The 14,562-nt window shown below is 37.3% G+C and overlaps 2 protein-coding genes across 2 annotated transcripts; both read left to right on the top strand.

Annotated features, from left to right (window-relative positions):
- The first annotated feature begins 1,319 nt into the window (after positions 1–1,319).
- FAS4 (RNA helicase family protein) lies at positions 1,320–8,873 on the top strand. The gene is made up of 12 exons (XM_059581733.2): positions 1,320–1,605; positions 1,790–1,866; positions 2,140–2,212; positions 2,306–2,368; positions 2,449–2,498; positions 2,601–2,661; positions 2,840–3,205; positions 4,003–4,248; positions 4,353–4,583; positions 5,295–5,408; positions 5,496–6,731; positions 7,301–8,873. The coding sequence occupies exons 2-12, from the start codon at positions 1,838–1,840 to the stop codon at positions 8,804–8,806; spliced, it is 3,975 nt and encodes a 1,324-aa protein (XP_059437716.2). The 5' UTR covers positions 1,320–1,605; positions 1,790–1,837; the 3' UTR covers positions 8,807–8,873.
- A 1,544-nt stretch (positions 8,874–10,417) lies between these two features.
- Positions 10,418–12,785, top strand: LOC132172726 (large ribosomal subunit protein eL19z). Its single transcript, XM_059584283.2, has 5 exons — positions 10,418–10,582; positions 11,390–11,512; positions 11,881–12,194; positions 12,411–12,481; positions 12,566–12,785. The coding sequence occupies exons 1-5, from the start codon at positions 10,471–10,473 to the stop codon at positions 12,588–12,590; spliced, it is 645 nt and encodes a 214-aa protein (XP_059440266.1). The 5' UTR covers positions 10,418–10,470; the 3' UTR covers positions 12,591–12,785.
- Positions 12,786–14,562: the final 1,777 nt, after the last annotated feature.

The raw sequence follows: 14,562 nt of genomic DNA, 5'->3' as shown, positions 1-14,562 counted from the left end.
ATGGACCCATGCCCATACCAGTTGTAGTCGCCGGTCTTGGTCCCAAAATTTTCAGTCCTCAATGTCACACAAGAATTTCGGGGGTTGGCTTTAAACTAGCGATTGTAGCCTTCGATGATCATGGCCTTGACCAATCGTGACAACTGTCAGTAATGGGTTTCGACTTTCGAGATTGTTGTGGAGATTGTGACAATGGGTAGCGGAATTCTCGGTAATGTCACTAATGCTACGTTATCGAGAATTCTGCAAATAGTGGATTTTAATGACTTGTGGGGGCATGTGTGTATTGGGGGATCTGGGGGGCTAGGGTGTTAGGCCCATAAAGAACTTGTTTGGTTCCAAGGCGGGCCCATTGCCCAACAAAGGATAATTTTTTGGAGTGGGCTTTGGATTACTCATACGAGCATGTCGTGGGAATATGAACTTTTGCTGATTCATGGATATATAGAAGGGGACCACCACCCTCAAATTATGGATGTCGACCGTTGGATGTGATGTAACGGTTCAGAACAATCTACTAAAAAAATTATAATAAAATATTATTTTTATTTAAAAAAAAATCAAAATAAAATTAATAACTTTTTTAAAAAAATTTGTAAATTTTTTTTGTAACGGCCACCACTGTTTAAACGCTAGGGGTGGCCGAAGTCACCCCAGACCAAACCACCCCAAGGGCTAAAAGAAAAAAAATACATAATAAATAAAATAAAATAAATAGTTGGCTTTTGGCCGAATCACCTCAAGGGCCAAAGATCACATTTTTTTTAATTTTTTAACTCTCAAGGCCAAAAGCCACCCTAAATCGCACCCCTAGCCTCTAAGAGTGGTGCTGACCACCACAAAAAGATATCAATGTTTTTAAAGTTTTTTTTAATTTTTTTTAAATAAAAGAAATATTTTATTATGATTTTTTTAGTAGATTGTTCTGGAATTCAACGGTCTAGATCCATAATTTGAGGCCCTCGAATTCCCTAATCCATATAAAAGGCGTTACCAAAAAAAAAAAAAGAGGTAGCATTATAATTGTTGAGTCATAATTCCGATGTAACAAATATCTCTAAGTAAACATAGGCTTCTAAATGAACCGAGGTGTCTATCTACAGCTCAAAAGCTCGACTTGTTTAGGTTGTTTAATAAATAAATCGGGCCTGAAAAAAGAAAAAAGATTGCTTTATTAAATAAGTCCAGCTCGTATATCCTTGTATAACACTATTTATTATTATTGTTATTATTATTATTATCCGTGAACCGGAATAGGAATTCCCACCAAGTTCTGCGCCCAAACGGCCTTCTTCAACAAAAGAACCCAATCGCACGTCTTATAAATCACAACGAAATTTGCAGCGCCAACGGTTGCTTCCCACGGCTGCACACCGCCGAGCTCCTCACTTTGCAGCCGGTCACCGTAGAAACAGCACCCACCACACCACACCACCGGAGCAGCAGTGTAACGCCGTTCAGCCCGTCACCAGCATCCCCAGAGCAGCACTGCACCGCCCAGCCACCGGAGTAGCGCCGCTCAACCACTGCACGAGACGACGGCGATTCACACACGGTCAGAGCAAATGATTCACCCAAATACCGTGAGAGCGACGCCCTGCACAGGTAATTCGCCCTCCACAAATTGCTTATAGCAATTGTCTGAAATTTCTATTCGCTAAGTTAGCCATACGGCATCTATACTTAATTATATAGATGAAGATTAATCCTAAACTAGTAAGGAAAGGATTTGTTAATGTAATAGATTAATAATAAAACTAACTTGAGGGTTCCTAACATTATTTTCCAGTGTAAATTTGGAGACTAATTGGAAGTTTCAAAGCTAAAGAAGAGCAAAATGGAGGTCTGCGGAAAACGTTCATGGAGGTGAGTTAGATTTTTGCTTGGCTTCAGGTGTTTGGTTGCTAAGAAAAGTCGGAAAAGAAATAGAGAAATTGCAATTTTTGAGTCTTAAAGCTTGCCTAGCAAAGCTATTTTTTGCTTGGTGAAACCGAAACAGTGAAGTGGTTGGACTCAACTATAAAAGATTGCCAAATTACTTCAACTTTAAAATATTGCCAACTTCTCATGTTTAATAAAATCTTTCTTTTTTTCTTTTTTTCTTTTTTTTTTTTTTTTTTTTATGATTCTGTTTCATAGTTTGGAAGGTTGTGATAGCAATGCACTAATCTTGCCGGATAAGAAAAGGAACAAAAGGAAAGGCATGGATAAGGTATGCACAGCAACAGCGAACTGATTAATTTTTTTATTTTATTGTTAATTCCTATGTTGGTTTTATTGAAAGTTTACAATTGTACTTGTACAGGATAAATTAGATAAGAAACAGAAGCTAAGCAAATCTCAGAAAAGAAAGCTGAAGAAGTTGGAGGTGCGTGCGCGTGTAATTGTGTCTTCTGTTACATTCTTGTGTATAGTAGATTGAAATTGACTTTGTTTTTGTTTGTGCAGGAGGAGAAGGAGAAAGCACTTTTGCTGGCGAAAAGCATTGAGACCTTGGAGTATGTCATTGTGTTTTCCTGAAATGATTTATAGTTTAATTTGTTTCCTATTAGAGAAGCTCATGGAATTTTTACAAAATGCCTTAAAATCTATACTTTCAGGAAATACAAGCTTCCAGAGGATGCATTTCCTCTTCTGCAGTCTTCGCGAGATATTGGCCGTGTTAGTATTGTTTACTCAATTTTATGTTTTAATTGTTTTGTGAAACTCTGTTTTGATGTTTTTTAATCTTAATTTACTATGTTAGTGCAGGCTGAAACTATGAAAAATGCTATTTTTTTTAACGTTATAGTGACATCACGTGAAATTGTATTTACTTGATGGTATTATATTAATATAGGCTGAAACCAAGAAGGAAAAACGTAGCAGGGCTGTGCTAGTTTCTAAGGCTGGATTGGAAGTTCCAGACAATGACCAGCCTTTTGAGAGAAAGGGTAATGATATGGCTGATGGCAGAACTGAGGCTGAGATGGAAAATATTCCTTCAAGTCCAGATTTCGACGAGGATGAGTTATTGCAACCAATTATACGAGAAAGAGAAGCCCTGAAGAGTGCATCTGAGATAGACAAAATTCCTTCAAGGCAAGATTTCAAGAAGGATGATTCATTGCATCCAACGATACCAGAGAGAGATGCTGTGAAGAATGTATCTGTTTCTTTGGACTCCTTACAAGGGGCAGCATGTGGCACTGAAATAAATGGATCTGTATGTCTAATCCTGTACTTTTTGCTTTCCCCTAGACAACCAAAGCAAAGGACATATGTGTGTCCTAGAGTTTTGGCTAGTGTATATGAACATAGAACTATTCATTCCGTGGACAGTTTCTCACAGTTAATGATCTAGTATTGTTTCTTAATATTTAACTTTTCAACTCAGCTCAACTCAACCTAACCTTGAACCCAACTGATTTGAGTTAGCTCCATGAATCCTTTGTATCAAACATTTACTTTAAATATTATATGTGGCGTGCCATAGTTGTTTTATATCTTTTAGTTTTAGCTTCCATCTTACAATCTTTAGCTTTTCAAAAAGCATGACATATATTATGAATTCTGAACATGTCATATGACACTATAGATTACTGCTCTTAATTTGTTGTAAAAGGATTTTACCACATCCTGAGCACTTGTAAAACTACCAACAAGCTAGTATATGGAGGGAAGAGGTTCAATAATATATGGGGCAGATAAGAGAAACTACAAGTCTTTGAAGAGAAGTTATCTAATTTTACTATTCTTTAAGATGATAATCTAAATGAAAGTTTAAAAATATATTTTTTTTATTAATTATAAAATGTCAACAAAATAAGTCAAGTTTTGCAGTTACAGTTTGTATGGTTTGCATTTTACATCTAATTGTGTACCAGAATACAAGAACTACAATTCTGTCTGTTCACAGTGTCATGTATGAGAGAATAATAAGAACTAAAATTCTGTTTGTTTGTTCATTTCTGTATATGTTATTGTTGACTAATCGGAGACTGGGCATTTGGCATGTGACAGGGTAAGGCAGATGAGGGCCAAAAGGTCGATTACAGCAGGACAATCAACCTACAAGGTTTCCCTGCACAGAGACCTCTAACCGCCCCGACTGTAGTGCATGTATCTAGGCCAATTGAGATTCAGAATACAAGGAAGGATCTTCCGATAGTCATGATGGAACAGGAGATAATGGAAGCTATAAATGACCATACAACTGTTATCATATGTGGAGAGACTGGGTGTGGTAAAACCACTCAAGTTCCTCAGGTGGGTTTTGCTTAATGCTTGATTATTGTATGCCGCCCAAATATAAACTAAATTTTCCCCTTGAGTCACTATCCTGACTCTGCATTTTGGTTGACATTGTTCAGTTTCTTTATGAAGCTGGCTTTGGTTCAAGCCAGTCAGGTATTAAAAGAGGTATTATTGGTGTTACTCAACCACGTCGTGTTGCTGTTCTTGCCACTGCCAAGCGAGTGGCACATGAGCTTGGTTTCCATCTCGGTAAAGAGGTTGGGTTTCAAGTTAGGTATGACAAGCGGATTGGAGAGAGTTGCTCTATCAAGTTTATGACTGATGGAATTTTACTACGAGAAGTTCAGGTTTTGCTTCCCTGACTATACATTCTTCTTGTTGTTATGATGTGAACGGCCATGCATAAAAATGATCACTTTTGACAATACTTATACATGTTTAGGTTTCTGTACAAGTTGGATAAGTTGATATATGTATGTGTGTTTTCATTGTCTGTTGTGTGTGGGTATATGTGGATATTAAATTTCTGTTAAAATGTACTTTCATTGTCTGTTGGGGCTTCTCAAATATTGAGATTCTGCTCCTTTGGTATGGATCCATTAATTAAGATAGTTTACAAGAAAAATAAATAAACAGGTGAGTGGGAGAATTTTAAGTAATGCTACTAATTGCTATGCTGAAAGGGTTTAGACTTGGTGTTCACAGTGGTGATGGCTGATAAGTTGGTAAAATTTTAAGTAATTTATTGTAATGGAGTTTTGTTATCTAAATCCTAAGCTTTTTACTTTGTTGGGGAAAGATTTTTTTTAAGAATTGTAGTATTTGTATGCTTTTCAGCATTATGCATGAGATATTGTTAGTTTGGCCTTTGGACTGGGGACCAAAGCCTCATTTAGTTTGATTTTCACTATTTAGCTTTATAGATGGATTTCTTCTTTTTGCTCTGGCATCTGTTAGTATGCCATGTTTGCTTGTGTGTTTTACATCAAGTATGTTCAGTTTAAAATGAGTTGCCCTCTCTTTTGAACGTTGTTGAGCTCAAACCCTTTTTGCTGCAGAATGATTTTTTGTTGAAGCGTTATTCTGTCATAATTCTCGATGAGGCTCATGAGAGAAGCTTGAACACGGACATACTAATTGGAATGCTTTCACGTATAATTAGAATTCGCCAGGTATACTTACTATTCCACAATCCAAAATCAAGGCTGATGGTTCATCTATCTTTTCTCCTTATCATAAGCTCTTGTGCTTGATGGCAGGATGAACACGAGAAGCAGCAACAAATGTTGCAGTCAGGACAAAGTGTAAGTACAGAAGATATGATATCTCCATTAAAACTTGTACTGATGAGTGCCACCTTGCGAGTGGAAGACTTTATTTCTGGGAGAAGGATATTTCATGATCCTCCACCTGTTATAGAAGTTCCCACTAGACAGTATCCGGTAACTGTACACTTCTCAAAGAGAACAGAGATTGTGGATTATGTCAGCCAAGCATTTAAAAAGATCCTGGCAATTCACAAGAGGTTGCCACATGGGGGCATACTTGTCTTTGTCACTGGCCAGAGGGAAGTACAACACTTATGTCGGAAGCTACGTAAAGCTTCAAAGGAGTTGATTATGAGAACATTGAAGGGGAATGCTGGGAATGATGACACTGCAGTCTCAGAAACTAGTCCAGTTGAGGATGGAAATGTGGAGATTAATGAAGCATTTGACTTTGATGGGAATTCAGTTGACCAGTATACTGACAGGTTCAGCTCTTATGAGGAAGACGAGGGCAATATGGATGGGGAAGATTCTGATGTTTCGTACAATTCAGAGACAGAGAGTGAACTGGAATTTGATGTTGATGATGGGGACCCATTGCATCAGACATCCCAAGAGGATGATCGTAATCTTGTAGATGTTTTAGGGGAGGATGGGAGCCTTGCTTCACTAAAGACTGCTTTTGAAGCTTTGGCTGGAAAAACTGCATTACATTCTATATCTGATTACAAACAGACTCTTCCTGTTAGTCCTGAAGGATGCTTAGACCAATCCAATGCTAGCACAGGGAAGAAAAAGGGAGGCGAAAATGATTTCTGTGCTGGCCCATTGTGTGTTTTGCCTCTTTACGCCAAGCTGTCTGCTGCAGACCAGCTTTGTGTTTTTAATGAAGTCAAGGAAGGGGAGCGACTTGTTGTCGTTGCCACTAATGTGGCAGAAACCTCTATAACTATCCCTGGCATAAAGTATGTGGTTGATACTGGGAGAGAAAAGGTGAAGACCTACAACTCCTCCAATGGCATGGAAACGTACGAAGTACAGTGGATAAGTAAGGCATCAGCTGCTCAACGTGCTGGTAGGGCTGGAAGAACTGGACCTGGACACTGTTACCGTCTCTACTCTTCTGCAGTTTTTAGTAATATACTTCCTGACTTTTCTCTTGCTGAAATATCTAAAATGCCTGTTGACGGCATCGTCCTTCTCATGAAATCGATGCGTATTGATAAGGTTGGTTAAATGTATTTGTCAGTGCTTGATCTACCTTTTTCTATAATCTCGCGGGGCATGGCTTTCTATGTGGTATACATTTGGTCAGATAACATGTGTTGAGGCTTGTTTTTGCTGGACAAAAGTAGACCTACATGCAAAATCTCGTGTATGATAATTCAGCTTGATGATTTACATGAACATATTTTTGGGGTGGGGTTTTTATTCTTTCTATGCTTTTCCCCAACTGTCCATAAATTTCATCAATAACATGATTGATTTGTATAATTTGGTCAGATATTGGTGTTGGACTTTGTTGAGTTGTGAATCTTATTTTCTATGCATGACTTATCACCAGTGTTGTGTTCATGGTTTTGGGTTGCTGCTGCTTGGTCCATAAGCAGTAACCACTTCTTGTTTCGTTCATATGTAAGCCTTTTCAGTTGATACTGTCATCAAATTAGTATTTAGTTTGTGGAAGTTTTGGGTGGTTTAGTAATTCAGGAACTACCTGATCTAACTTCTATTTTTTCTCGTTGAGATTTGGAGATTTGCTTGTTTTGATAATTTGGTTCTTTGTTTTATGCCAGGTTCTAAACTTTCCATTTCCAACTCCTCCCAAGACCACTGCATTAGTTGAAGCAGAGCATTGCTTGAAGGCTCTTGAAGCACTTGATAGCAATGGAAAATTGACACCCTTAGGGAAAGCCATGGCTCGTTTTCCCATGAGTCCACGCCACTCCAGGATGCTCCTTACTGTTATCCAGACTATGAGGATGGTGAAAAGTTACACCCGCTCAAATCTAGTCTTGGGATATGCGGTTGCAGCAGCTGCTGCTTTGAGTTTGTCAAATCCTTTTGTCATGCAGTTTGAAGGAAGTCACGTAAATAAAGATGACTTAGAGCAGGATGAGAAATCTGGTTCCCTGGATAATGAGCAAGTCATTGACAAGCAAGAAAAATTGAGGAGAAAGAAACTGAAAGAAACTGCAAAAGTGACCCGTGCAAAATTTTATAATCCTAGCAGTGATGCTCTAACTGTAGCATATGCTCTGCAATGTTTTGAACTTTCTGGAAGCCGAGTGGAATTCTGCAATGACAATGCATTGCACTTGAAAACCATGGAGGAAATGTCCAATCTGCGAAGGCAGCTTCTTCAACTGGTTTTTGAAAAAGGCCTCTGTGGCACCGAGCAGGATTACACATGGACTCATGGAACTCTAGACAATGTTGAATATGCTTGGAGGGTTTCCTCCAATAATCCCCCTCTTTTACTGAATGAGGAAGAGATCTTAGGCCAAGCTATCTGTGCTGGATGGGCAGATAGGGTTGCCAAACGCATTAGAGGAGTTTCAGGACTATCAGAAGGAGACAGAAAAGCACACGCCGCTCGGTATCAAGCTTGCATGGTAAAAGAAACTGTGTTCCTCCATCGTTGGTCATCTGTTTCTAGCTCAGCCCCTGAGTTCTTGGTTTACAGTGAATTACTACAGACAAAACGACCATACATGCATGGTGTGACCAGCGTGAAATCAGAGTGGCTTGTTAAATATGCTAAGTCTTTGTGCACCTTCTCCTCAGCCCTTGCAGATCCCAAACCTTTTTATGAGCCTCAAAGTGACCAAGTATTCTGCTACGCCATTCCTACTTTTGGACCTCATTTATGGGAACTTCCCTTGCATAGTTTGCCAATCACAAATGATGCGCAACGAGTAGCCGTGTTTGCTTATGCATTGCTCGAAGGCAAAGTGTTACCATGCTTAAGATCTGTTCGTAATCTTATGGCAGCCCCTCCTAGTTGCATTTTGAGGCCAGAGGCATCAGGTCAAAAAAGGGTCGGAAATCTTTTGAACAAGTTAAAGACCAAATTTATTGATAGCTGCACAATGTTAAGGGAGGTCTGGATGGAGAACCCTGAGGAACTGCATTCAGAAATGCTGGGCTGGTTTCAGGAGAGTTTCCACAGGCACTTTGAAGTGCTTTGGTCACAAATGCACAAAGAAATTCTTTTAGAACCTCAAGAACGTTTTCCCAAAAGGGAAAGAGCTAAAAAAAAGCAGTCTTTTTGTGTAAAAGCTGGACTGGAGATATTATGATTATTTATTGTCGCTATAAGTATTTAGGCTTTGTTATTTTAGGTAAATTACACAACTTTTTTTAACTGTTTTCTTTTCTTTCATCCGACCTAAAACAATGAAAAGGTCCAAATTACTAAGGCCAATATATTGAGCAAAACAAAGCGGGGGACTTCGTAGTTTCTCATCAAATTCATTACCGAGTCCATGGGATTTTTTTATTTATTTTTTTTATCCGTTCATTTCCCAATTTTTTTTATTATGACTGATTATTATCTCTTTTAACTTTGTTTAATAGTTTCTTTAAACTGCCAATTATAGCAATATCCTCCTAACTTAATAGTCTTCTTATCAATAAATCTCATTAAAGTTTAATCTAAAAATGTTGTGTATAATTCATATAATAACTCATTTGATTTGATTTGCACACAAATCTTGAGATGAGAGGGTCAAAAAACCAATTCCAGATGGCACACAATATAAGAATCAAGTCTTTTGGGATGTATATATATCAGAAACAATCATCCATTTGTTTAATGGGCAAAGTTTTTTCCAAATTAGGGGGACAATTCTTTCGAATTGATCTATTAAACTAGAACTTGTGATTTTTATATTCATTAAAAAAAAATGCACGTGAGAATTATATGTTCTATTAAAAATGCAAATGTCAATGAGACCTGCTTCTATAGGGTTGTGGCACAAACTCACCATTTTGTACAATTCAATGAGAGATTGACATATCATCTCAGTACGACTTAAAATAAGAAAATAAACACACCAGATCATAATCTCACCTTACATATATGGATGTGATCTGGTGTGTTTGTTTTATTTTCTTAAGTTGTATTAAGCTAATGTATTAATCTCTCATTGGAGGGTTTGTGCCACAACCCCATATAAGTTATTCTTTATGACAATCACTTGTTCTAAATATTAAATATATATGTTAGTCTAATAAATTGTGTTGAAAGAATTTTAAAGAAATTGTCCTTTGTTTTACTGATTGAAGGTTTCTTTATTTTGAGTAATGCTACTCTTCACACTTATTTTACATTGGTTGATGTGATGTATTTTAAGTTTTTGTTTATGTCAATCACCACGTTACTTGGTATAAACTTTGTAATAAATGAATGTGCTTTTAGTTTTAAAGTTTTTTTTTAGTTTAGGTGGGTAGGGAGTAATACTTGGAGTTACATTTCACTTGTCACTTTAAAAATGATGTGATATTTAAAATCACCATTAAGCTTGTGATTGATTATTATTAAATTTTAATCAAATAATAATTTTAAAAGCCACCTCATTCATAGAGTGACAAAAGATGAACACAAGAGTAACTTCTAAAATTATTGATGGCAAGGTATAGAATTAAAGCCCAATTCTAAGGATCCTTCCTTGTAGCCATTTTACCGTTCAATTAAAATGAATTTTTTTTTAAGAAAAAAGCCCAATTCTAATAAAGAAACTTTTGGAAGCCCAAATTTATTGCTTAATCCATGACACGTGTACGAATCTCTCACCGTCTGAATAAAAATCCAGCCCAAAAGGCCCAATAACGGCGAACCCGAGCCTTCACAAACCCTAGCGCTAATCGCATTTCTGTGGTCGATATATAAGGCCTCGCTTTCGCTAACTCTCATCCTCTCTGCCATAGCAGCAACCACAAAGAGAGAGAGAGAGAGAGAGAGATGGTTTCGCTGAAGCTCCAGAAGCGGCTCTCCGCGAGCGTGCTCAAGTGCGGTCGAGGAAAGGTGTGGATTGACCCTAATGAAGTCAACGAAATCTCCATGGCCAACTCTCGTACGCTCTCTCTCTCTCTCTCTCTCTCTCTCTCTATTTTTTAAGTTTTTGAGATCTGTTTTGCTATGTGGATCGGTTTGATTTTAAGTTTACTTCTTCGAGCATTGTTTGGTTGCCGAGAAATCGTGTGCGGAAGGGAAGAAATGAAAACATTTTTGAGTGTTGGTATATACTGCAGCTTTTGTAGTTGCTGGTGAAAATTGTGAGTTCTATGTTAATTTTTATGCTTTTTCTCAGCGGAAAAAAAAATGTAGCGTTAGGGTCTGAATCTGATAGGTTTTGTTTATCTGGGCTAGGGTTTTAGTTCACCGTTAGGGTTTTTTGTGATTTGCTTTTGTTCAGTTAAATTTGAATTGGACGTTGAGTTGTTTGATTGATTGTGAAGTATGATTTGATTAATTGGTTTATTTAAAATCATAGTGATTTTGCGTTCTACGGTTTTGCTACAGAAAGTTTATTTCTTTGTTTGCACAGAAAAGTTTTGGCTTCATTGACTCTGGTTTTCTCCTTTACTGAGTTCTGTCGGATCCTGTTATTAACAGAACTTAATGTTGAATATTTTGCCTTTTGTGTTTTGAAAAACACTATTCAATTGTAAACTGTTTCTAGTATTTCGTATATTATATTCTGTTTCTATGTGCCATTAGGCTTCACCAATATGGAAATTGAGAAGTGTTGAATGTTTTATGGACCCTGAATCAGAATGATATTATTAAACATTCAGTACTAAAATATTCTATCTGGAATTACTTTGTTTTTTTTTTTTGTTTTGTTTGGTTATTAATGTCTGTGGATTACCGAGTGCAGGCCAAAATATAAGAAAGCTTGTTAAGGATGGTTTCATCATCAGGAAGCCAACCAAGATTCACTCGCGATCTCGTGCACGCCGCATGAAAGAGGCCAAGAGGAAGGGGCGTCACTCTGGATATGGTATTTCCTCAAATCTTGAGAAATATAGAAATCTGGTTTCAAGTGAAATGAATTTGAACTCAGGATTTAGTTGAATCATTAACACATTGCAACAAATTCTCCTATATTTCTAGGTGGAAATGTACACATACATGTAGTTAGTCAAGATGTTATCTAGCTGCTGATCAATTGGTGAAGTGCGTCAGTGAATAAATCTTCTATTCTTATTTGAGAAAACTGAGATGCTAGAATTGATATGCCTCTTTGGGAAACATTATGATATTTGCTTAATGTTGCCAATAAAGCACAAAATGGTTAGGGATTTGGTTGCGGTTGGAAGAGCAGAAGTTAGTGTACATTTTATATAATTAGTTTCTTATTGCTTTCAGGTAAACGTAAGGGTACAAGGGAGGCAAGGCTCCCCACCAAAATTTTATGGATGAGGAGGATGCGCGTGCTCAGGCGCTTGCTCCGCAAGTACAGGGAGTCAAAGAAAATTGACAAACACATGTACCATGATATGTACATGAAGGTCAAGGGTAATGTTTTCAAGAACAAGAGAGTCCTAATGGAGAGCATCCACAAGTCCAAGGCCGAGAAGGCTAGAGAGAAGACCTTGTCTGATCAGTTTGAGGCGAAGCGGGCAAAGAACAAGGCCAGCAGGGAGAGGAAATTTGCCAGAAGAGAGGAGCGCTTGGCGCAGGTAAGGTTTTTGTTATACTATTTTATGTTAAGCTGCAAATGCTCGTTTGGGTACAACAAGGTTTTGTACATTATGCAAATATGATCTCCGGCTATGGTTAAAAGAATGATGGTTAGAATTGAGGCCAACTTGCTGCTGATCATATGAATAGAGATTCAGTTATTATTGATACCTTGGATTATGACCTTGTTGTGTTCTTTGTCGAAACACACACAGGGACCTGGAGAAAAACCAGTTGCTCCTCCACCAGCTGCTCCACCTGCTGCTGCTGCTGCTCAACCTACTCAGTTAGTACAGTAGATTTTGTTCCTCTCATATTTGATTTGAGCATGTTTGTCAATATGATCTAAGTATATTTCTTTCACTTGCAGAGCATCTAAGAAATCCAAGAAGTGAGCCCATTATGAAGAGCACTGAAGGATGTATGCCCTTTGATGGTCCATTTGTCCTCGGTTACTTAATTGCTAGAGTAGTTTTGACAAGTGTGTGTGTTATTCGTTGGTTTTGGAACTCAATAGTTTATATTCTAGATAAAAGGAGGCTTAATATTTTGGTACTTTGCTTAATTAATGGTTTCTTTTATTTTGTTAATCGGTTCCTCCATTAGTTTGAATTTGAGTTGGTAGTGGAGATCTCCAGGATATTTTTCTATTTTATCTTGCACAGTGCAAATGGTTTACAAATTTGCTCTTACCTAATGGGTTGAGGCGAAATTTTCCAAGAGTGTTTCAATTATCTGTTTATGCAATTTAGCTGATGAGCCCAAATACTACTGTTTTGAGGCTGATATGTGAGCTAGTTTTATTCAATGGGCTTGTCGGCTAGAAGTGTCGTTTATTCTCTTAATAAAGTAAACTGTAATGAGCTAATGATATGTTTTAAATTAGGGAAAAATATAGGACCTCTCAAACTGATTGCCGTTGGTCTCAACCTTCTAAATGTACAAAGTAGCTTAATAAACTATTGACACGTGTCAAAGTGATCAGACGGTATCATGAGTTTTTTGACTTGAACTTCCTTAAATGCACTTATGTAAACTGTATAGACTCCTCACCCATCCCATTGACGCCCATCTAATTACCATTAAAAAGCCAGGGAGATCCGTTGAAATGAGGATCTTATCAAGTTGGCACAGACCGCCTAGAAACTAACTAGCAAAGCAGAGTAAAAGGTATCTTTGCGTCTTGGATGGCTTTCTTTACCACCATTTTGTCATCAAACTCAAATTCCGTATTCCTTAATTTTCATCCCCACTTCCTCAATCGGCTCTGGCTTCTCCAGTTCTGGCACCGGCGGCTCTCTTTTCATGGCGGGTTTCTCCACGACCTCCTCCCTTGCAGGCTTTTGGTACTCTCAGGCCATGAATAAAGAACGAAGAAGAAGAAGAAAAAAAAAAAACAGACAGACTGTCTGCTTCTTCTATCTTCTTCCGTCGTCCAAGTTGCTTCCTCTGTTCTTATATGTATATTCACATGGACATTCAAAATGTATAACAGAGTAAACAGAAACACATTCAATATGTTTGATGAAAGACCTCAACCAGTTGACTAGGTTCGTGAAGTTTGGTTTCTATTTAAAACTGTAGTGTTTTACATCAATTCACATTGTACATCTATACAGAATATGTAATCAAGTGGAACTCTAATCTTAAGAATTCTATCTAGGATCAGATCTTCTCTGTTTAATCAAACTTGGTCTCTGTTGTTCACTTGGACCGAAAGTCTATTGTATGGTAAATCTTTAGTTGCTTCTATCTTCTTCAGTTCCGTTTCTTTAAATCAGTTTCCACAAACTGTTTTGCTAGTTACTTTCTTGACCGTTTGTGCCACCCTAGTAAGATTCTTCCTTCAACGGATCTCTATGGCTATGGCTTTCTTATAGTAATTAGATTGGTTAGGAGGAGCCTTTACATGAGTAGCCACTTTGACACATGTCAGTAGTTTATTGAGCTACTTTAATACCTTTTGAATATTGTAAAGACCAACTCGCAAAAGGCTGTGAATTTGAGGCATTTTTATATTTTTCCCTTGAAATTAAGTTCACATATTGAGAAGATAATTGGAGACTAGCAATTTCAACTCTCTCTAAAAGTGCCATGTGTTCTTTGAATATATGAGAAATATATAATGTTTTTTTCTTAATGCTATTGAAAAAGTATACAAGAAACATATGCTCAAATTCACATAAACACATGCTATTTAAAAAATATGTACTTCTCAAGTGCAAATTCATCTGGCACTTTTCGAGTTTGTGTTGTAGAAATTTTCCTAGAGCCCAATTTGTAAAAAAAAAAAATTGTTCATGTTATAATTACCAATATTTAATATTATTATTGTTAGAATTAATAATAATGATATTGTTATTATTG

The sequence above is a fragment of the Corylus avellana genome, chromosome 1 (genome assembly GCF_965113065.1).
Source record: "Corylus avellana chromosome 1, dhCorAvel1.hap1.2, whole genome shotgun sequence".
In the NCBI taxonomy this organism is placed as follows: domain Eukaryota; kingdom Viridiplantae; phylum Streptophyta; class Magnoliopsida; order Fagales; family Betulaceae; genus Corylus; species Corylus avellana.
Note: the sequence above shows the minus strand (reverse complement) of the source record. Positions and strands in the feature narration are given on the sequence as shown.